Here is a 21,961-nt window from a genome sequence, read left to right on the forward strand (position 1 = left end):
CTTTCAGATTTTTGGTCCTGAATGTATAGTGAAGTATGGCCTGCTACAAGTACTATTATTTACAGAAAAAGACTGGATTATTTGAGCCGCACAGCAAATCTTGAAACGAGATGGAACTGGTGAATTCTCCTTTGATTTTAGCACTATGTATTGAAATCAGAGGATGTTCCATTACAACCCATCTCAAAATCAGACCTGAATGAATAAGTGAATACGTTACGCAGGAGTAGTCATATCAGAAATCTATCCTGTAACAGAACCGTCATCAGGGATTTTAAAAAAAAATTATTGGCATTTTCAAGAAACTAACAAGACAACCAGTTGCAAAAACAATCAGTCAGGTGCTTATACAATACAGAATCATTGTTCCGTAACATAGTCATATTAGTTACTACTCCATATGTATACCTGATCGCTCCGACATATAGTCCCAATAACACGATAAGCAGGTCCATTAGAAAAAATGCAGCAGTATCAACACAAAGATTCATAGCAGGACAGATCGCATTAAAAAAACAACCAAAGAATTTGAAAGGCGGGTAACATAATCAGACACATTTGCATATTTGCTATATCCCCCACCTTTATTCCGCAGCCCCCCCATATCACCCATGTGATTATTCCTGAGGCACCTAGGTAGCAGTTGTCTCTTGATGTTCACGGGCCCACACCACAAATGGTTCCCATATGTCTTTGGGTCTGGATGTGTAGGGCATCAGCTCACAGAAGGTGGTCAATTGTGAGTGACCAAACCTTATGTCTGCTATCAAGTAAGTTTTCGATGGGACCCCCGCTTACTTCCCCAATGCATGGCTACCCTCATTTTAGCGAAAAGGAGCAACAATGAGGTAAGCTTTCTAAGCTTGGCAGGAGTGTCCTAAACATGCCCTAGCAGTCCCTGTACATGATTAGGCTCTCCAGCCAGCCCAATCATTTGGTGAATTAAAATAAACACATCAATCCAGTCTTTTTCCAACCTCAGGCAATCTCATGCAACAAGTAAAAAGCCAGCATGGACTCGCCCACATTTACAGCAACTTTCATCCTCTTTGAGACCTATATGATGCAGGTTAATAGGTATTCTGTAATGTTCTTGGCCACCATCCACTCCAACCCCCCAATCAGGTTGCAGAATACCCATCCCAAACAACACAAAACCTACAACTACTAGTGGGAGCTCTCTCGCAGGGGCGCAGTGTCACCGGCATACTCCCCTGATTACTCAGGGTGGCCAAGAACATTACGATGAGCCATACCTATCTTCTCGTAATATTAAAAACCAAATACTCAAACCCACTGGAGTGCTTGTGACAAACATGTATTTTCCCCGACCCTCTTCAATCTATACCAATTTAAGATGCCTCTGCTAGCTCCAACAAACTTTAGGGGCAGTCGTAGAGCCCTCAGACCCAGCAATCAATCACATCAGTGCTGTATATCCAATACCAGTAATAAGAAATAGACCAGCAGATCAAACTTCCCAATGACAACAATTAAAAACCAAACCATGTCAGCAGGAGTCGTCTTTGAATAGTCCAAGGGGGCCACAGGATTAAAACCCATATCAGTCATTGTCGCTTAAACCGTCTTCTTCAGACGCCAATTCTTTAGAGCGTTGTTTGGATGCCTTTCCCCCCGATATGTTTTGCGAATTTGAGGGCCAAATTAGCATACGCAAAGAAATGGGCAGATCCATCATAAGTTACTTTAAGCTTCGCGGGATAAAGAAGCACATACAGAATCTAGGCTTGCAACAGGAGACGTTTGGCCAACCGGAACTCCTGTTGCGCCGCCTGCACAGTGGGGGTGAAGTCTGGGTAGAAGGAGATGGTATTTCCCACATAGGTGATTGTCCCTTTACCCCGGGCCAGACGCAGGATAGTGTCTCGATCTTGATAATTCAGGATCTTGGCCAAGATGGGTCTGGGAGTAGCGCCAACTGGCAGTCGAGGGCCCAGAGCATGGTGCGCCCTTTCCACGGCTAAGACTGAAGAAAGGTGCAGGTCAAATAGTTTGTGTAGTAAGTCTGCCACATAGGTCTCCATCTTAGCAATTGCTGTCATCTCCTGTATACCAGTAATACGGAGGTTGTTTCGTCGAGACCTGGCCTCCATAGCCTCATTTTTAGCACATATTATGCCAATAACTTTGTCCAGCTGGAGGAGTTGTTCTTTTGTCTCCACTTGGAAGTCGTGATAGTCTGAGGCCCTGTTCTCCAGCACATCCAGTCTAGTCTTTTGTGTCCCCACTTGCGTCTTCACAGCGTCGAATTGGGAGGTGAATGTGTCCAACTTAGAGTCTATATTCCACAAACTGGACCTCATTTCGAGCATTAAAGTTCGTAGATCTTTCCCCTGGACCTCCGTTTATGGGTCCAGCAGCCTCTCCGTTCCTGCCTCTGAATCCTGTTCCATGAGCTTTGTGTTCCTCCTCTGCTCGAAGGTTAACTTTGGTTGTTTTGAGTCTTGTTTGCCCATGGCGCAGTTGGTATCCGTCCGGGATTCAAGACGTGCGCTGCCTTTATCTATCGTGGTTCGATCTAGAGGTATTCAGTCTGGGCCACACCGTCTATCAACCATCCACTTCATCTGAGCAGCAGCGACCTAGGCCCGCATTGCCAGTGCGCAATTAGTATAGACCTCCAGGGCGATCACAGTCCACAATCAGGGCCCCCGCCACCTGGGTACGCCGATGGAGCCTCTGTTCAGGGGGGTTGTACAGCGGGAAGTCCAAGCAATGCGAAGGAGGCTCTATTCTCAGATTAACAGGCTCCTGTAGGCTGCAAGATACTGTTCACATATAGTGGCAGGAGCAGTCACTTACCCTACCCCATGGCAACCAGAGGCAGGCGCAGATTCCCAGTGGCCTCGACAGTGGTGCAGTGCCACCCCGGTCCGCTAACTGCCCCATACGGAAAGCTGCAGGCCTCACATCAAGTAATGTAGCCCCTTCCTGGCGCCGATGTGCAGCCACCTTAATCCCGCTATGTAGGTGTCGGTGTGGCTATCTCCCAGTATGACCATTCACAAGGCCCCTCCGCCATGTATGGGTGATGGTCTTCCCAGATCCAGATTGCCACCTTGGCCGAATCAGTCACGAGGGCTCGCCGCCCCTTCGTCGCCCTCTTACCGTCGGGGATGCCACTCAATGCTGCAGGTCTGATTCAGGTTCTGCTTACTCCCGGAGGCTCCGATCCGGCAAATTGTCTCTTTCAGGGGCAACAGAACATCCGTAGCTGTGCGTGAAGGTCATGGCCCACTGCATCAGTGATGCCGCGCGTGAAAATTTTCACGCTGGCCGCTACCCTCGCTCTGCACTAGCGATCGACCAGAAGCTGCCACAGATCATGACTCGCTCACCACCTCCCTTGGCACATCCAGAGGCGATCGTTGGTTCAGTTTGTTCAGCACACCTTGGGCAATCCTCGTGGGGTATTATAACATGGTATGTTCCCACCAGTTGAGAAGATATTTTCAGGATTATGTCTTGGCCGGCGGAGCTCGCCTAGCAAGCGGCCATTTCGCAGCACAGCAAGCCACGCCCCCGTCATCTGGGATTAGGAGCAAGAGAAGTCGTTAATTTTCCTAAGCCAATGAACAACATATGCAAACAAATGTACATCAAAGTAGCAGAAGTCATTGACTATGACAGCAAAATGTGGTCTCTTGAGCCTAATGTCTCAGTACTAGGAAATCTGAGGAAAAAATGCCTTCCCAACTCATACCCCAAAGCAATGCCTGAAACAGGGCTGGGCTGGCTGCTGATTAGAGGTGTGGATCCCCAGCAGATGGATATTTCATTCCAATTTCCAAACCTGAGTTGTGCAGTTTGCACACCGGCTGGTTCGCGAATAGGAATACAGTCCGTGATGCACCATCTCTGCTAATAGGTCACATTGCAAATTGTCTATTCCGAGGGGTTAGCAAAATGATCTGTTAACGGAATACTCATTAGTCCGGTCTCAATTTGTAGCTCCCTGTGAATGGCTGCCAATGCAGGGATGGGGGTTTGCAAGGGACAGCAAACCTCCATCCCTAATGTACTTTGCCAAATAGGAAACGTTTTCAAAGCAGCCCATCTTCATTAAGACACAGGTGCTGTTTTTTTATTAATACATGGTCCCGTTTGGGAAGATATTAGGGGGAGCAGGCGCCGTGCCTTTTTTTAATTTTTAAATCTGTTTATTGAAAAGAAAAACAAATCAAATGACTTTACATAACACAACCAACTACAAAATAAATCATCCTCTAAAATGCACAATATGCAATAAATGGAACACAGTCGAGTGGAGCTTTATTAAAGGATACCTATGTATAAACCATCTCGTGATGCACAATTACAATGTTTCATTTTCAACAGTAAATGGGGAGGTATCAGGAGGCGGCAGGCCTTTTGATCACTGCCTGTTCCCCCTAGGGAGGCTGATATGTTTCACAAAGGGGTAAGCACCATCAGAGGACACCTCTGCAGCACTGCCTTCTACCTCCAAGGCTGATGATAATATTTGCTAATGGGAAGATACTCCAATGGGACACCAGGCCCTTTGCGAATCAGTTATAACTCCTCAATGGATTGTGATTGCAGCGGCAGTCGCAAACTATGGCTACATTATTTTCCAAATCGCAAATAGGAGAAGTATGCCCCTTTCACCCCCCTTCTACTTGTGATTCGGTAAGGATCTCATAGCCCAATAAGCGTTATATTGAATTTTCTGACTCGTAAAAGGGCTATTGTACATCTAGAAACATATTTTTTATATGGTTGCAACCCATCCACAAATGTCACCTTCACTTCGCAAAGCAAAATGAGGTCCTAGACACAACACGAAAACAATACATTTGACCAAAGGGAAACCACGGGTCATGTGGCTCAAGCAAGGGAATTTGAGTTCATAAATAGGGTTGGGCGAAAATCTTTTTACGAATATGCAGTAAGAAGATCCAAAACTGGAGGTAATTCTGCTGTTTCCACATGTGCCTGCCTGGACTGAAAAAAGGAAGAAATGCAGGCAAAATGCGTGTTGAAGAAAGAAGTCCTCATTCGGTATTGTGTGACATGCGCAGAATAAGGAATTTTAGTGGCATTCATCACTGTCAGGGGCGGGACAATGTAATTACCTTAAGTTACTTACATTGACTGGCCCCTGACAGTCATCTTCAAATCAACTTTCCAAGCAAGGGAGCTTGGGTTTAGCGCCTGCCTGTTAGAGTCACAGGAGGACTCTGCAGGCAGACATGGAACACAGACTTTGCTGCCAGATATTTTGCTTTGAAGTCAAGGACCCAGAAAATATATTTACCTTAACGCAGCTAGTATTAAGTTTACAGTGCCCAGTCCCTTAAATTGCTTTAAAGACCACTATTCTTTTGTAGGTCTCACCTAGGCAGCCCTTGTGCCGTCTCTTCGACACATGCTGTATCTTGAATAATGAGCTTGGAAAATTGCCCATTTTATTCATTGGTTCCTGCTGCTGTCCTTTAGATATGCTGGTTTTTAATGGTGAATGCACTTAGCAGTCTCTCCTTTTGGAATGTTGTATCCTCCCATAAGGACTGACCCACTTGCATGTGTTCTTACTGTTCAAGGTATTTATCCTTAGAGAGAATTCTTTTTTAGTTGGCCTGCCTCTTTGCTCATTAACTGTTCAGTTTACTTGTGAAATGAAATGTTGGTGGATTCATTTGCTTGCTGACATCCCTTTGTCTCCCTGCCTCCCCCTCACCCCTCCCACAACACTGCTTTGGTTGCTTCATATCCCTTAATCTCCCAGTGCCTCCCCCTCATCCCTCCGCCAACACTGTTGGCAGGCCCTCACCACTCCTCCGAGGCCACTGCTGGTTTGCTCGTTTTTTGTTTACTTTAAACATAATTTGCAGTGCATTGCCCCTTATTATATATTAAATGATTTAATGTATATAGAACACACAATCATGGGCTCTGGGGCAAGTTAAACAATCAGCCCACTATCACAGGATGTTGAGCAGACACCAGATTTGAACACGGACCCCCAGCTCACCAGTTGACAGCTCTCACTGCTGTGCCATATCTTTTGCTGATGCATGCTGCAAGGTGCAGTACCATATGTGCCCATAAGAGGTCCCAAGTATCCCCTAGTGACAGCCTTTGGTATGGCACCCTCCCAACACTGGATGTTTTAAGGTGGAGTCGGAACTGCCATTACCTCGATTAATTATGTATTTCCTTCCAATGCAAGACAGTTCTGGGAGTAACCATGAACAAGTTTAACAAACATGCATTATAATTTGCATGTTAATGGTACTATTAAGCATTTGAATCATTCAGGGGCATGATTCCAGTTAAGTTTCTTTTTTGATACAGCTTTTATTATTCCTCCACAATCAGGGTCGGGCTACTCTGTAGCGTTTTGCTAACTCCTTTTTCATGCCATACAGTTGTTTTATACACGCAGTTACTATTGCAAACTATACTTCCCACAATGCGCCTCTTGACTCATCCATTGGTAGGGTGCAACATTTCACAAACGCCTTTGGCATGCCACATTAGTGTTTCCAGACGGGCGGCCATGTACTACAGTTCCCATAATGCCTATCCAGGTGTCATGGGTGTTAGAAGGTGGTTCTGACACTATGGGCCGCCCGGATTTTTCGCTTTTTGAGCACCTAATTGTTGAGCTTTCACTGTGGGGGAGCCTCATAATCTGGGACTCACCCACAGTGAATTTATAATGAAGAAGACTGCATGGAGATTTTACTGGTGTTCCCCTGTCTTGACTAGGCCGCTGCGCAGCAGCTGGAGTATGGGACACCGTGCTGGTTACATGCAGACACGGGTGTACATGTGTGTGCACACAAGTAGGCGCTGCGCAGAGGAGATTCCTAGCGTGCGCAGTCCAGGAGCAGCTACAGAGTGAATGGTGTGGCATGACATATGCAGAATTGGGAGGTGACATGGAATTGGCTTTATACACTGGAAAGGAACATGCCAGGGAAAGTCAGTGTTTCTTACTGTGTTTTCACTTCATTATATCCCTATGGGGATGAGGGGCCCATGGCTAAAATGACTTCCACAAGGCCAACAGATTCCAGACACGCACTACAGTCCAGTGTAGTGGATGTGAAAATAAGTATTCTGCAGAGTCCAAAGTCATATTTGTACTGCTTTTGGGTCGTCCAGAAATGTCATATTTCTCTGAGGCCCTGGCTGGGGTCTAGCCCTGGCAGGTTTGATTAATGACCTTTCTTCCCAGAGCGAAGATCTTCCCTCCAAGGAGAAAAGATAGGTGGAGCTACAACCGAATCCATCAACTGCTGTCGTTGGGTGCCAGGCACCAGGCTGCATCATGTGAAGGCAGTGAGGGGGAAGGAGTTGGGTTTCAGAGGCCATGTGGCCGGAGACACTGGACGAAGCCATTTTGAACAAACCCAGAGGCTGGACAAGAAGGAGGGAGCAGGGGCAGGGAAGTGATGTGTCGCTGTTTGATAGGACACATAGAGACTTCCTGCCAGCCCCCTACTCAACTTTTAAAAAGTACTTGCACAGGAAGAGAAGCTCTCTCTGGGTTGTGGTCTGCTGAGGCGAAAGGTGCTGGAGTCTGGTGAAATGGGCAGTTGGGAGGAGGACACCCCTAACTGCCCCCCAGGCCCCTAAAAGCGTCAGAAAGAGAGCCCAGGACCGGTGCGCAGAGGAAGAGCCTCTGCGCAGGGAGAAGAGAGAAGCAGGGAGCCAGTGAGGACCGCTCCCTGCAGAATGCACCCTCTTGGAGACCAGGAGGGCGAAGAAGAGTGCTCCCAGTGGCTGGGGGACACCACCAGGAGAAAGAAGATGTGAAAATGGGGCATATCGGACTATCAGGGCCTGAGATATGGCTCCCGGAAGGTAGGCGACATTTGACCCCTAAGAAGACCGACGACGAGGCACGTGGGGCTCTGCCGCCGATCCCAGAGATGCCCCCGGGGTGGGTCAGATCCCGGGGGCTGACCCCACCGAAGATGGAGGTGGGGGAGCGCCGTCATGGCCCCCCCATGAAGATGTCTGCGGGCCAGGGACCCCATCCCCCGGCCCCGAAGTGCCCTGCCGAAGATGGGGAGTGCTGTTGTGCTTCCCGCGAGGAAGAGGCCCTGCAGAAGTAAAGCAGGGGGGCACCATTGTTCCCCCGGTGAAGAGGGCCCAGCAGAAGTAAAGGCGGGGGAGCGCCGCCGCGCCCCCGCTAACATGTGCCCAGGGGCCCAGGACCCCATCCCTGGGCCCCGACAAAGAGAAGAGGTGGGTGGTGTCCCCGTGAAGAGTAGGGGCCCGCGACCCCATCCCCGGGCCCTGTAGTGATGAGGAGGTGGAGGTAGGAGTGCCGTCGCACTCCCCTCAAAGAACCGCAAGCCAGGAAGCCGCCTCCACGTCTGCCTGCCTGGCAGACGCAAATACACCCACCAGCTCCCGCGGCCGCACATAAGGGTGCGGGCCGGGAGGGAGCTGACATGGGCACCCCGAGCTGCCCCCACCTCAGCAATCGACGTGGGGGGGGGCCGGTGGGACCAGGACCCCACGGGAAGAAGGGGAGCGGCAGGGGCCCGGGTGGGACCGGGCCCCCATCACTGAGCTGAGCGGCCAGGGGTGGGCTCCCCGAGCCAGAGATGGGCGTACCTTGGGGGTCTGGGTGGGACCGGGCCCCCCAAGGAAGCCTGGAGAGGTGGTATTGAAACCACGGCGGTGAGATCGAGATCGCCCCTATCCCCAATGCGATTCAGAAAAGGGGGTGGTGATGGACAGAGTATCTGAATTAAACAGAACACTCATACCCAGTCAACAGATCAGGGCTTGATCCATCACCGTTTTTTAGCTCACTGCACCATCCCAGCTCAGAACCTGGCTACATGCAAATTAGTCTGTCCCTGGCCCAGTGCATCATGGGAACAGGGCAGACCAAACTACCAAGCCAATTCTTACACTGGGAAGGAAACAAGCTTCCGGGGACCGGTTTCTGGCATTACAGCCGTCTTGGGCCCGGCTTGCTTGAATCCTGATGGTGCAATGAGCAAGGGACTCACATCTGAGTATACCCTTCCACGCTTATGGTGGACAAAACGATTCAGAAAAGGGGTGGTGATGGACAGAGTATCTGAATTAAACAGAACACTCATACCCAGTCAACAGATCAGGGCTTGATCCATCACCGTTTTTTAGCTCACTGCACCATCCCAGCTCAGAACCTGGCTACATGCAAATTAGACTGTCCCTGGCCCAGTGCATCATGGGAACAGGGCAGACCAAACTACCAAGCCAATTCTTAAACTGGGAAGGAAACAAGCTTCCGGGGACCGGTTTCTGGCATTACAGCCGTCTTCGGCTCCCCAATGCAGCGGGGAAACCGCTGCTACCATATTCACTGCTCAGGAGGAGTCGCCCCATAATGCCTTGCGGGCCTGCAGGGGGAAAACAGATTTTTCTCTGCTTGTGGTGGCCCCAGGAGGACGAGGTCACCACCACAGGAGTGCCAAGGTGCCGGGGGAGCTGCAGGAGCAACGCAGTCTCCCCCAGCACAAAGATGAAAAGTCCCACTCTCAGTGTCTGAAGGACCTGAAAGAATAACCCCCTCAAGGGCTCAGCCGACATATAATCATCTCATGAGCTGGAACCTTTGTTCTACAGCTAGGGATGTGGTGAAAAATGTACCAAGGGATGATGGTTTGAGTGGGGGATGTATGAGAAGGGCATCCCCTGGAGGTGAAGAGGGGTAGTTGCACCGAAATTAGTTTACTATTATTATCTCTTTTAGTGGGACTGAAGGTTCACCTGTTTAATGTAAAGTGCTGGTGCAAGGCGATGTTAGAGGTAAAGTGGATTTAAGTGGTTAGACATTCCTGCTAGGGTGTCTGACTGTATGTACTTTAACCTGTGATTTTATCTGTGATGCCTAAGGGGTTGTAATTGCAATGCATTCTAATGATATCCAAATGTTATGAGTACTGTCATTCTAAAGTGTGCGTAAACGTGTATTCTTGCTGCTGTGCTTAGGCGAAGTCTCCAGACTATTAGCCCTTAAGATGTAGAGGTGCATACTGTATGGTCAGTAGGAGATGCTCAGTCAGGGTCATGTGTCACCAAGGCAGGTGTAGCCTGCTTAATGCTTGTTGAGGTAATGGGGGGGTCGCCACTGGGATGGTGCCAGGTTCAGGTTAAGACCAATTCACCGCATTGGGGCAAGATGATGTGCATACATGGGAGTGGTGGTACTAGACCCCACCCCCCTGCGGGAGAGGTGGAGATGTTATGCAATGTTACAAAGTAGTTCCATCAGCTTATGTATATTTGTAAATAGGTGTATAGTATTGAGTGGTGTGTGTGTTTAATAAATGTACTCTTACTTTTATAAAGCTAAGTACAGACTGGACAATCAATTATTGAGTGTTATTTTTGCGCACCTGCAAATGGCGATTACTAGCCCACACCATCTCCCTTGAGTAAGCCTCAGACGGCTCTGCAACGCTATCCTCTGAGAGTCAGGCGCTACAATTGGGTGTTTGGTTCCCAGTGAAGGACAAATGTAGTCATGTTATTTGTGCAGGCCTCACAGATGCTGCCTCGTTTTCCAACAATGGGTATGCACCTTTTGGCGCTCTCTGAAACACATTTAGGAGACACTTGGGCCCATAGCCAGTGTCCTCAATCTTAGTGTTGGATGAGGAACTCCTTGGGCGCTCTGTAGGTAAGTACTCTGGGGTGAATCAGCCCTTTTCATTGTTTTTGTGCAAAAGCAGCATGCGGCTTGCCTTTGCACTGTCTGTCTGCTTTTAATCTCTTTTTTGAGATTTAATTTTTGTGTTGGAACTCACCTTTGTTTTGCTAATCATACTGAGAGATAGATACACCTACTATTGAAGGCCCTTGACTCATGGTCCAAGTTAATCCCAGCGATATGGCGCCTGCTCTTAAATTACTGTTGTCTGTGCCCAAATCTGTTTTGTTGATATTTCCTTCTTTCACATATGGGCTCCTCTTCCTAGTAGATGCCTGGGCTTTTTTCTCTTCTACACTACTCTCACCTGAGCATATTAACAGCACCATTTTGGTGCACCAGTCTCTCCCTCTAATCGCGTTGCTACGTGCTTGCTGACATTTGGGATTATGTGGAGACTGAAAGCTGCCAGGTTAGGGCAACATCACAGGTCAAAGTCACAGAACTTTTTTTCCAACTGTACTTTTGAACTAGAGAAACTGACACGCAATCAACCGTACTCCCAGAAAGATGTGTGATAATCACATCTCACGTTATGTTAACAGCCTTGGGAACGTCAAAGTCTTTTAATTACTCGGATTTTGATGCTTTTTACATTTTAACTTGTAAAGCTGTACCTTTTCACTGTTGTACACCACATTTTGATTTAAAAAACAGTTCTGATTGTATCATTTGCGCACTTTATTTAAAAAAAAATACGGAAGCAAGTCATGTTAATATGTCAAACCTTGAACTCTTATGCTTGCACCCATTGAAAGATGGCTATTTTATTAATGCATCATGAACTCAATACGTGTGAAGGTCTGCTACCGAAATAGTCGTTATCTTTTTATCTCTTCTTTTAAATTCAAGCCCCCTTTCTCTTTTTAATTGCATTTAGGGTGAGGTACTTTATGTGGCTGATAGAGGTCCCTTTACAACTTCACAGGGACACCTAGTAACAGCCTGTGGTACTGCACCCATTCCTTGCTTTGTGCATTTTCTTTTATTACCAGCTACTGCTGGGATATTTTTTGACCCAAAAAAAGAATTCCAACAAACATTATCATGTTCAACGCCAATAGCTCAAACTTTCACTAATGCGAGAACTATTTCATTGCAAATGCTTGTTTTGCTTCAGGTCTTTCTTTCCACTCAGAAAGAGGATCAGACTGAATTTCGCTCAGCTGATGTTTGGCTTAGCATGTGGCAAAGTCATCATCTAGACTCACAGACTTGAGCATTGAAAAAGCACACATGATGTCATGAGCCATAAAACTCAAAGGATCGGAAAGCATTTGTGAACTGTTATGAACAGAGGACCACGTTTACTAGGCCCCTGCATTGCCATTGCATCACGGTAGGAGACACAAGGTAATGCAAGGGCATAAGCAGTGGCGGCTCGTGACATTTGAAAGTGATGGGACATAAAGTTTGGGGATGAGTTTTATGGCATAAGCAAGTGAGCATGAGGGACCAAAGATGGGGTTTGGACTCGTGAACAGGAAAAGGCAGCAGCGAAATAAGCAACCGATTTGGGTGGGCCTTGTCATTATGTAAAGACAGCCATGTAATTTTGGTGACCATGAAATAAGGGTCTTATTGTCCTTTTCCTCTGCAATGCTGCTATGCAGAAAGGTCAGTATATTTTTGGAGCATGGAATTAGGATGCAAATATCCCAGTAACGTGTGGAACGTGTTTAGCTTGACTGGTCTATTATCTCACTGTCAGGGGGAAAAAACCGGCACACAAGAAAAGGAAAGGTGGAAAACCTTTGCAAAAGCAGGTTGAGGGTGAAAACCATGAGCTTTCCAAAAAGATGTGTGAACAAAAAACTTTGTGCAGACACTTAGCCATGCCATAGTTATAAACAATATGCAAAAGAAACAATTGATGAACGGAATACTGGACAATGCAAACATTCACCCCAGTCACAAAGATCTGGGTTCAATACAACCTTTTTTTGCTCACCACCCCAGTTTGGACCCAGCCAAATGCAAATCAGTCTTGACCCTGTTCCTTGTGGGAACAGTCCAGTCCAACCTTCCAAGCCAGGCACTCCCTGGAACAGGAGAAGCATCCTGGAACCGGTTTCAGGGCATTACCCTTCATCAGCCAGGTTAGCTTGAATCCAGTGGTTTATTGAGCACGGGACCAACGTTTGGGCATGCACTTCTCACTTAGGACAACATATGCAAAATAAACAATTGAGGGACGGAATGCTGGACAATGCAAACATTCACCCCAGTCACAAAGATCTGGGCAAAATCCATCATTCTTTTGCTCACAACACCACCCCAGTTTGGACCCAGTCATATGCAAATCAGTCTTGACCCTGTTCCTTGTGGAATGAGTCCAGCCGAACTGCCAAGTCAGGCCTTCCCTGGACCGCAAACAAGCATCCTGGGACCGGATTCAGGGCATCACCCTTCATCAGCCAGGCTAGCTTGAATCCAGTGGGGTAGTGAGCACGGGATCAAGTCTGGTCATACCCTTCCCACTTAGGGCAACATATGCAAACAAGGCATGAAATTACACAAACAATATTCTGGCCTTAAGAAAGACTGTTTTACTGAAGTTGGTTTCTTTTTTGTGACAAACCAGTGCTGGTAAGGATTTGCATACATGGTTCAAGTTAGGAGAGAGATTCACAGTTTTGTAGGTGAAAATGTAATATAGAAACTGTATTCTTTATTTTTCTCTCGCATAAAACATATCTGACACTTAAACTCAAGTCAGTTGACAAATAAGCCTATAAATGTTGCATGCATGAAAAGAAATTGCACACTAAAAATGGTAGTATGGCTTCTAAGTGCACTTAGTACAAGGGCACGCATTGGTATTTTGGAAGTGCGCTGCTATTTTGTAAAAATCTTTAATTCGGCAATGGGATGGGTTGTCTCACTAATTACCCCATGCACCACAAACTCCACCGGAAGGCATACCACAATGGGCACCAAAGCAAAAGTATTCTAAGCTGTATGATTCGATGCACCATTTTTACTTGGTGCTGTTTTTCAGTGCGGTATAAAAATACATGAATGTGCCGGAACTGACCTTCAGCTGGTGGGTGCGCAAAATCAAGCCCTTGGAGACGAGCTAAGAGCAACTTTGCAGCAGGAATGGGCCCGGGAGGACCTAGTAGCTCTTCACCCTCGTACCCCCATCAGGGACAATGGCCCCCCTGGCAGTGACTTTCGTCCTACGAGGGCTGAGCCCTGCCCAGCAGGTTATGGGCAGAAGCAGGGCCCTGGAGCCCCAGGAGGAGGTGGTGGATGCAGAGGGTGGCCATGGACACTTCTGAGAGCTGCACTCTATCCCCGACCTCCGACTCTCTGTGTGCAACTCGCCCTCTAGCTGCAAGAAAGAATACTGAAAGCTGGAATTTCTCGAATGCTAACTCAAATTAAACAGCATTGGTACGAACAATCCTGAGTTTGTTCACATGCAGCTTCAAGTAGAAAAAACACGAGAGCAATGTTAGGATTGGTGTGAGCAGAGGAACACAGTGCTCCAACTGAGACTTAGGGCATGTGCTGTGTTTCCCAGACACTGTAAAATAGAGTGGGTTTGAGAAGACCAAGGTGCGCATGTCGAGTTAAACACAGCCAAAAGACCCTGTCCAACCCCACATGTGCACTGGAACTCAACTGGCTTCCATTGCCAAGCATTAGGATTGGCCCCGCCTGGCCCCACACCTGCCAAACAAATATCAGCCAGGCCAAGCCCAGTCCTTTAAAGAGTCCAGACCGAATCAGGAATTTTAAAATGTTATGCTTGTGGCTGGCTGCAATCAGTAGCATTCCCGTGCATCCACATATGGTTTTTGGTACATTCCAAGAGTTATCGAGGTTTATAAACCTGGCAATGCCTCTTAATGCTACGCCGTCCCAACAGAGGCATAACGAGGAGAAGCAAAAAGAGGAAAATGCCTCTCAGTGTTGTTTTTGTGCAGTAAGGTGTCCCGTTCTGCAAAAAACACAATCCTCCCTACAACGCAAGCCCCCGTGCAACATGATGCAAGGGTACCTGCATTGGCGCTAGGCTGCACACAGTGCGCCAGCACAGAGGGAGGGAAGGAATGCACCACATCTTAGTAAATCCAGTGCATTTCTGCTCCCCCCATTTGACGTAGCACAGCAAGTTGTCTTGCTGCTTTGCCTCAAATTTTAGTAGCTCTGGCCAGAGTGTTTTCATCACTGCCTGAAACAGATCTAGAAAGAAATGCTGCAGTACAGCCCCCCCCCCCAGTCTCTGCTGTAATTAATCTCAGAGAACTGAGGAAAGTGACAGAGGCACCACAGGTCCTGCGCTTTCCAAATCGGCCCACCGGGAAAATGCCAATGAAATAAAAGCAAATCCCGCCCTGCCCAGCCCCAACAAACAGTGACCAGTCATTGGCTGAGGTGAGAGCAGACACCAATGCATCATCGAAACCCCAGTTGCAGGAAAAGTAGGGCATTGGCTGAAGTCAAAGAGGAAGCAGACAATACGCTTAAGCAGATATTAGACCTGGGCTGAGATTTACTATCTGTGTGTCATGTCATGTGCGGCAGTGCTTAATTCGAGCAGGTGCTTTCAGGTGCTCAGCACCTGCACTTCTTTCACAGGGCAAGGGCTACAATTTCTGAACCTGCAGGTGGTCGTCTCAATATTAATTGTTCAATTTAAAATAAAAAGAATCACATACATTGCATGGTGACTGGCTGGTAAATGTTCATAGGCAGGCCTGCATATGCCTGTCCAGGCAGGCATGATTGTGTATCACCACGTTAGTGATGATGTCATCAAGCTGAACACAAATCCAAGAAGTCATCGACAAACTATGGCTTGCATTCTATTCCCCTAGTCTGCTGCACCCTGCCACTGCCTGAGCCTAAACCTCCCATTGGATAATTGCAGCTGGGGGCTGGCTCATGACGGAGTTGAGGCAAGGAAGCTGCATGAGCGCGTTTGGAACTTGGGAGTGAGGGCTCCTGAGGAAGAATAAATTAAAGTAAGTGTGGACTTTCCACTTGTTGCGTAGCCAAAGTATCATATCCGGCAGCCCTGAATTTCTGCTATCCTCAATGTGCTCGATGCAGCTGTGGCCCAACACAACTTTTGTGCGCCATGGCGTCACCAGTAGAATCTGTGTGATGCACCCCAGCATGGAAATTGCTGAGCGTGAGTGAGTCCAGTAGGCACCACAGCCATACTTGTCGGCATTGGCAGCATTACTGCTGGGGACAATGCCTGTGCTGTAGCAGGCAAGATCACAGCAAGCTGAGCAGTGGATGCCGATGCCGTCGTCATCCCTGGACCTACTAATTACAGGCAGCACTAGCAGTGACATGACCTGCTGTGCTCAAGCAGCCGCCTGTTCCGCAATAAACCCAGTCATACCACACTGATTATAGGCAAAAAAGCATTTTCATTTGGTGTACATTTTGTTTTTGCACTTGGTGTAGGTAAGAAAGTAAAACGCGTCATCTTCTGCTTCTTTAGGCATGACAACAGGAAAATGCAGAGTTCAAAATAGCAGAGACATGTACAGGCTCACGACAGGGGTCACAGACAGCAGCAGTGTTAGAGATGAGAGACAGCAAGAGTACAGAGGAGAAGAAACAACAAGAGAGGAGAGAGATAAAACGGAGCAAAGTAGAAGAAAAGGAGGAGAGCAAATCAGATACAAAGAGAAAGCAGCCATGATGTGAAGAAGAGAGCATTAAGAGGAGAGAAGATAGAATGGAAGAATGTGGAAGACAGGACAGAGGAAAAAAAGCAGACAAATGATAAAATGGAGACACAGCTAATCACTGCTAGAGATTGATAGTAGAGCCAAGATCGAGGGGAGAGAGAGCAGAGCATGGATAAAAGTGGAGAGAAAAAAGGACAGGGCTAAAATGAATAGAGGGCAAATCAGAAATACTGGGTGCGACAAAGGTGATAGAAAATAATTAGAGGGGTGAGAGGATAGACTCTTAGAGCAAAGACTTAGGGAACAGACAACAGATCAAGGTTAGAAGATAGGTTAGAAGATAGAGACTGAGGCAGTGAGAGTGTTGAAAGTGGGGCTCACCGGAGGAAGACGTGAGCGGTGGCCTCCTTGGCAAAATTTTCAGCACCTGCACTTCTGTTTTTGACAAATTAAGCACTGACGTATGCGCGCTCGCAGGAAAAGCGCAATGGTGACTTTCGCGCGCGATACAGAACCCTCCTACCAAACATAGCACAACTGAACAGGTCGCCCAAATTCACCTGGGGACAAGCCTCCCCATAGCCCCCCCCCCCCCCCCCCCCCCCCAGGCCCCAGTATGCGATGACAATTATCAGAGGGCATGCAGAGAAAATGTGTTATTTCATAACAGCTACATTTTACACATGGGTATATCAGTCGATGTTTCGCTTGCTTGTTATTGTTGAGTAGATTTGATTGGAATTAGGATTCTCCACAAGCCAGGCCATGCTATTATGTTTAGGTACATATGTCTCTGTGAGGCACGCTGCCTTTTGTATAGATTGAACAGGCGCCCCTCCCCGCCTAGGGGCTGGGCGCCCTTAGTTGCGCCACGGGGCTGGGCCTCCTCTGGGGCCCCTGGCTAAGGAAGGGGTTGGATGGTGAAATGAAACCTTGCAGAAACGAAACTTACACAGTGACATGAAACCTAGAAGAACACGAAACTTAGTGGGTATTTAAGGCTGTGCCCTGGGGGGGTTTCGTTCTCTTTGTCCCTTCGGACCACAGCCTGGCTTCTCACTTCATTTGCTGAGCAAATATGTTTTGCGCGAACATCCACCACTGATGTTATTTATCATCTGCGTGGGATTCTCTATATTTCTGACTCTGCGTAACTTTACCACATTCCCCCAAAGCTCCGCTGCGTATTGTCACAAAGCGCTGTGCTGAAGACTTTTTTGTTCATCCGGGTCGTAGTGGCCTGTCAGAGTTTGGTATTTGACACGGGTCCTGGCGGGAGCTGCTACATCAGTGATGGCAGTGACCGCCATTGTCCTTTCCCAGTGTCGCTCGTCAGTGAGAGCGAATGGGTCCAGGCACACATTGACCAGTCAAAGTCAGTATTTAGTGAAAGTCTAGGAGGATGCTAACTATTGCAATAGCGACACTTAGCGGTCAATCAGGGTAGAATCAGACGAGCATCGATCACATACACACACACACCTTTGCATAGCGGGGAGAGGAGACCAGTATCAGATTAACTAGGGCAAAGAGAGGGATGGAGGAAGAGAGAGTGTGTGACGTGGAGAGGGAGAAACGGAATAAAATATTGAGAGAAAAAACTAGGGGGGCGAGGGAAAAAGAGAGGGAGGTCAACATAAACGTCAAAAGAGAGATATTAAAAGAGAGGAAGAAAGACAGTAAAATGAAGTGAATAGAACATGCGGAACAATACTACTGGCCATAAATGACCGACTAGGAGCAGCGCAGCACACGTGGACATCGAAATGGACACTGAGGTGAGAAACAGACACTGAGAATGAGAGGCAGAGAAATGGGAAAAGGGTAAACATCGGAGTGACGGGGCAGAGAGATGTAATATGTCCATGAGAAAGACAGAGAGGGAAAAAGTCACAGAAACTAAGAGGGCGAGAGAGCGAACTTTAGAGCAAGGTTGAGGGAAAGTGCAAAGGTCAAAAGAGAGGCTGCGGGACACAAGTAAGGGAGAGAGAGTAAGAGGGAGAACGAGGCAAAGTGGGGCAGTGACGGACAGAAAAATGGGGGGGGTGGGGGGCACAGAAACAGCGGGAAATGGAGGCAGTTTGAGAAATACAAGGTCGAAGTTGGGGGCGTAACAAAAACACCTGCAACTCCCGAGGAGCAGGGGACCCCACTATTACACCTATTGATGGGGGGTGGTGGTCCAGTCCATGAATACCTGTGAGATTGGGAAACCAAGGGGCCCTCCTTCACATTCTGCAGGGGGTGCATTATATTTCTTTACGCATGTTCTGCTGACGAAGCTTTGCCTGAGGCTGGCGAGGGGCCCCGAGGCAGGGGAACGGCGAGAGGTCCAGTAGTCTGACTCCTTCGGAGGCTAGGTGCACTCGGGGCTGCCCCCGCTGTGGCCCCCGTGCTCTAAAAGAGGTGGCGCCCCGGCGCGGATCAAGTAGGTGCATTTGCTAGTAATACCTAGGTTTCCAGTACACGCAGGTATTCTCAGCACTCTTAGCTCAGCTCGGACCCCCGTCAGTCTCTCTCAGTACTCTTAGGCGGGTCCCACGTCAGCTGCCCTTAATACTCTGACACGGGTGCCGCAGTAGTGCAGTCCGCTAGATTGTATACCCCTGCAGGTACTCCCAGTACTCCGAGGGGAATCCCCCGGCAGCCTCTATCAGTACTCACACATGGGTGACTCCCTGCAGTTACTCTCAGTACTCAGATATGGGTGACGTAGTCTGTCCCGGAGCCCCGCACAGCCTGCGCACCCCCGAGGGACAGTACTTTAGCTGGGTGGTACCCGTGAGGGCTGTACTCACTGTGACTGACTGTGCACCAGGGCAGCCAGGCAGAGCTGAAGCAGGAGCTGCAGAAGCGCCTTTCCCTCCATGCTGCCGTCTGGAGGCAGTGTCGGAGGGCCCCTGCCCTCCATCGGCTTTTATATCTCCAGCCCCCTTCTCTTGACCTCTGCAGCCCGAAGCCTGCAAACAGACAGCCATTAATCAGTAACTGGATGAGCCCATCCTGCCGGGAATTTCCAAATCCTGTGTGCCCTCCTGGTATTAACCAGACCTGCAGAGGCGGCTCCTCGCCTTAAACCCAACACACTGCTTCTTTCATCACCAACATGATTTGCGAAATCCACATCAGGTGCGGGTTTGATAATGTTGTTGTAATGTCTTCCATTTGAGACAAAGGGCCGCAGTGTCAGTGCAAGGCGTAATAGGATAGCCCCACTGCAGTAAGGTGCTCCAGTTATAATAATTTGAAAGCGGTGCGTAAATTATAAAGCTAAGGTATGACTATAGCTTTAGAATTTGTAATCTTTGGGAGGTTTAAGTTTTGCTTGTGTAGAAAAAAATAAAGTATCTATCTATCTGTCTATCTATCTATCTATCTATCTATCTATCTATCTATCTATCTATCTATCTATCTATCTATCTATCTATCTATCTATCTATCTATCTATCTATCTATCTATCTATCTATCTACTGTGTGTTTGTATATATATATATGTGTGTGTGTGTATATATATATGTGTGTGTGTGTGTATACACCAGAAAGAGAAATCAACACCCAGGAGACTCAAAAGGCACACAGGGTGCCGAGTGCCAATAGATGGACATATCATGCTCACCAGAGAGCTCTAAAACACTTGTACTGGTCAGAAAGAAATATATAAAGGTCTGCATCAGAGAGAACAGATAAATTGGAACATGATCATCCGCTCTCATGAAAAAAAACTGTGAAGCAACTCTAACTCACCAGAGAGACACTTATTGATTTAAAAATATAACACATGAATTAATGTGTAGACCATCCGTAACTTTGCAAACAATTCCCTTTCCACGCACTATGTATGCAAAAAGCAATTTTACCATCACCTTGCTTAGTTGTAATGTCGAAAGACGTGAACAACTATATCACCCAGAATGCATTTGCATTCACTTATGGTTGTTTTTTTCAAATTTTGCACTAAACATAAAAGAAGGCTCATGTTAGAGCTCAACACCCGTGATCAAGCCTTCGGCTGAAGGCGAAACGCGTTGGGTTATTGACGAGATAAGCAAAATAAAGTTGTTGGTATGAGCGAAATCACTGCTTGAGTGAGTGCCTTTTCTGACTGCCGACTGACTTTTTTGCTTTCTGACCTCCGGGTTTTGACTCTGTTTCTGCTGGTATAACATTTCTGCACACTTTTCGCACTGCTGATCAGAGGTAAAGGGCAGGTGCTCTGTGTAAATTGTGCTATGGATTGGTGTTTCCCTGATTGGGTATTTGGTTTACTTGTTAGTCCCTAGTAAAGTGCAGTGAGTGTGCCAGGGCCTGTGAACCAAATGCTACTTGTGGGCCTGCAGCACTGATTATGCCACCAATAAGTAGCCCTGCAAAGGTACCTCCGACATGCCATTGCAGAGTTTGCGTGGAGTTTGTAACTGCCATGTCGACTTGGCCCGTGCACCCACTTGCCGATCACCAACCTTCCCTTTTCTTACATTGCAGGCACCGCTAAGGTAGGCTCACGGTACCCCTGTGGGCAGGGTGCAGTGTATGTGAAAGGTAGGACATGTGGCATGTCCTAATAGTGAGTTACAGCCAATTTTGTTTTTCACTATTGCAAGGCTACCAGCTCCCCATAGGACAGAATGGGAGGTTTGTTTATAACATTTTATAAACATAACTGGCCCAGGGACTTCGGTAAGAAAATAAAATTTAGCATGCCCTAAAGATGCATCTTTTAGCGAAGGTGATTTTTACATTCTGCATTTGAAAATACCACTTTTAGAAAGTGGGTATTTTCTTGCTCAGTCATCCGGTGTGCCTGTTTTGGAATGTGGATTGCATGTCTGGGTTTTGGATGACCGAAGGCTGGGACGCCGGAGGGGCTCCAGATAGGCTAGGTAGGTCAGGAAAGGGCTGAATAGACTTGGGCTACAATGGGGGAAGGGCAAGGAGTTTTCCTCGCACCACAAAGGGCATGGTCTGCCTCTGACAAATGCTGTCTCCACCTCCTGCCAGGAATTCACACCAGAGAAGTCCCAACTGGTTCTGGCCGGGCACAGACACCCTCCGCCTCAAAGATCAAAGGATTTTTTAACATAAATACTGGGTCCCAGACCCATGAACTTTAGAACTCATCTGGATCAAAAAGACTGCCAAGAAGAAAAGCCGGAGAAGCTGCGAAAAGGAACGACTGCTTTGCTGTGTTATTTGCTGGGCTGACCTGCAGTGGCTGCTTCTGTCTTGGGCAGGGAAAGGCCTGGACTGAACTTTCTGCAACCTAACTTGTGAGTCTGTCCAAGGGCTTGAGGTAGAGCTTGCCCCCTGTTTACAAAGTCTCAGGAACAGCAAACACTTCAAGTTCTTCGACCCGCAGCACTGGGGAATGTGTGTTTTGTGCTACAACCCGAATAACACCCACTCGATGACGTCTACGATGCTACTGCTGACTTTGTGTACTGAAGACACAGTAGAAGGCACCGCCGCTGCGCAGCACCGCAACCCTGGTCTCACCAAAGAGGCCTGTTGATGCCGCCACTGAGCCGCTGCTTGCACAGCGACCAGTGGGCACTGCACTCCGCACCGCCTTGCTTCACTCCAAAGCTTTGG

General features: G+C 47.8%; 1 protein-coding gene across 1 annotated transcript in view; it reads right to left on the minus strand.

Moving 5' to 3' along the window:
* Window positions 1–19,462, minus strand: part of LOC147748466 (A.superbus venom factor 1-like) — a 276,161-nt gene extending 256,699 nt beyond the window's left edge. The window contains exon 1 of the mRNA XM_086962077.1: window positions 19,170–19,462. Coding sequence (XP_086818203.1) covers window positions 19,170–19,282 — 113 coding nt within the window. The 5' untranslated portion in view covers window positions 19,283–19,462. The remainder of the gene's footprint in view (window positions 1–19,169) is intronic.
* Window positions 19,463–21,961: the final 2,499 nt, after the last annotated feature.

This window comes from Lissotriton vulgaris, chromosome 1_1, assembly GCF_964263255.1.
Source record: "Lissotriton vulgaris chromosome 1_1, aLisVul1.2, whole genome shotgun sequence".
Taxonomy (NCBI): domain Eukaryota; kingdom Metazoa; phylum Chordata; class Amphibia; order Caudata; family Salamandridae; genus Lissotriton; species Lissotriton vulgaris.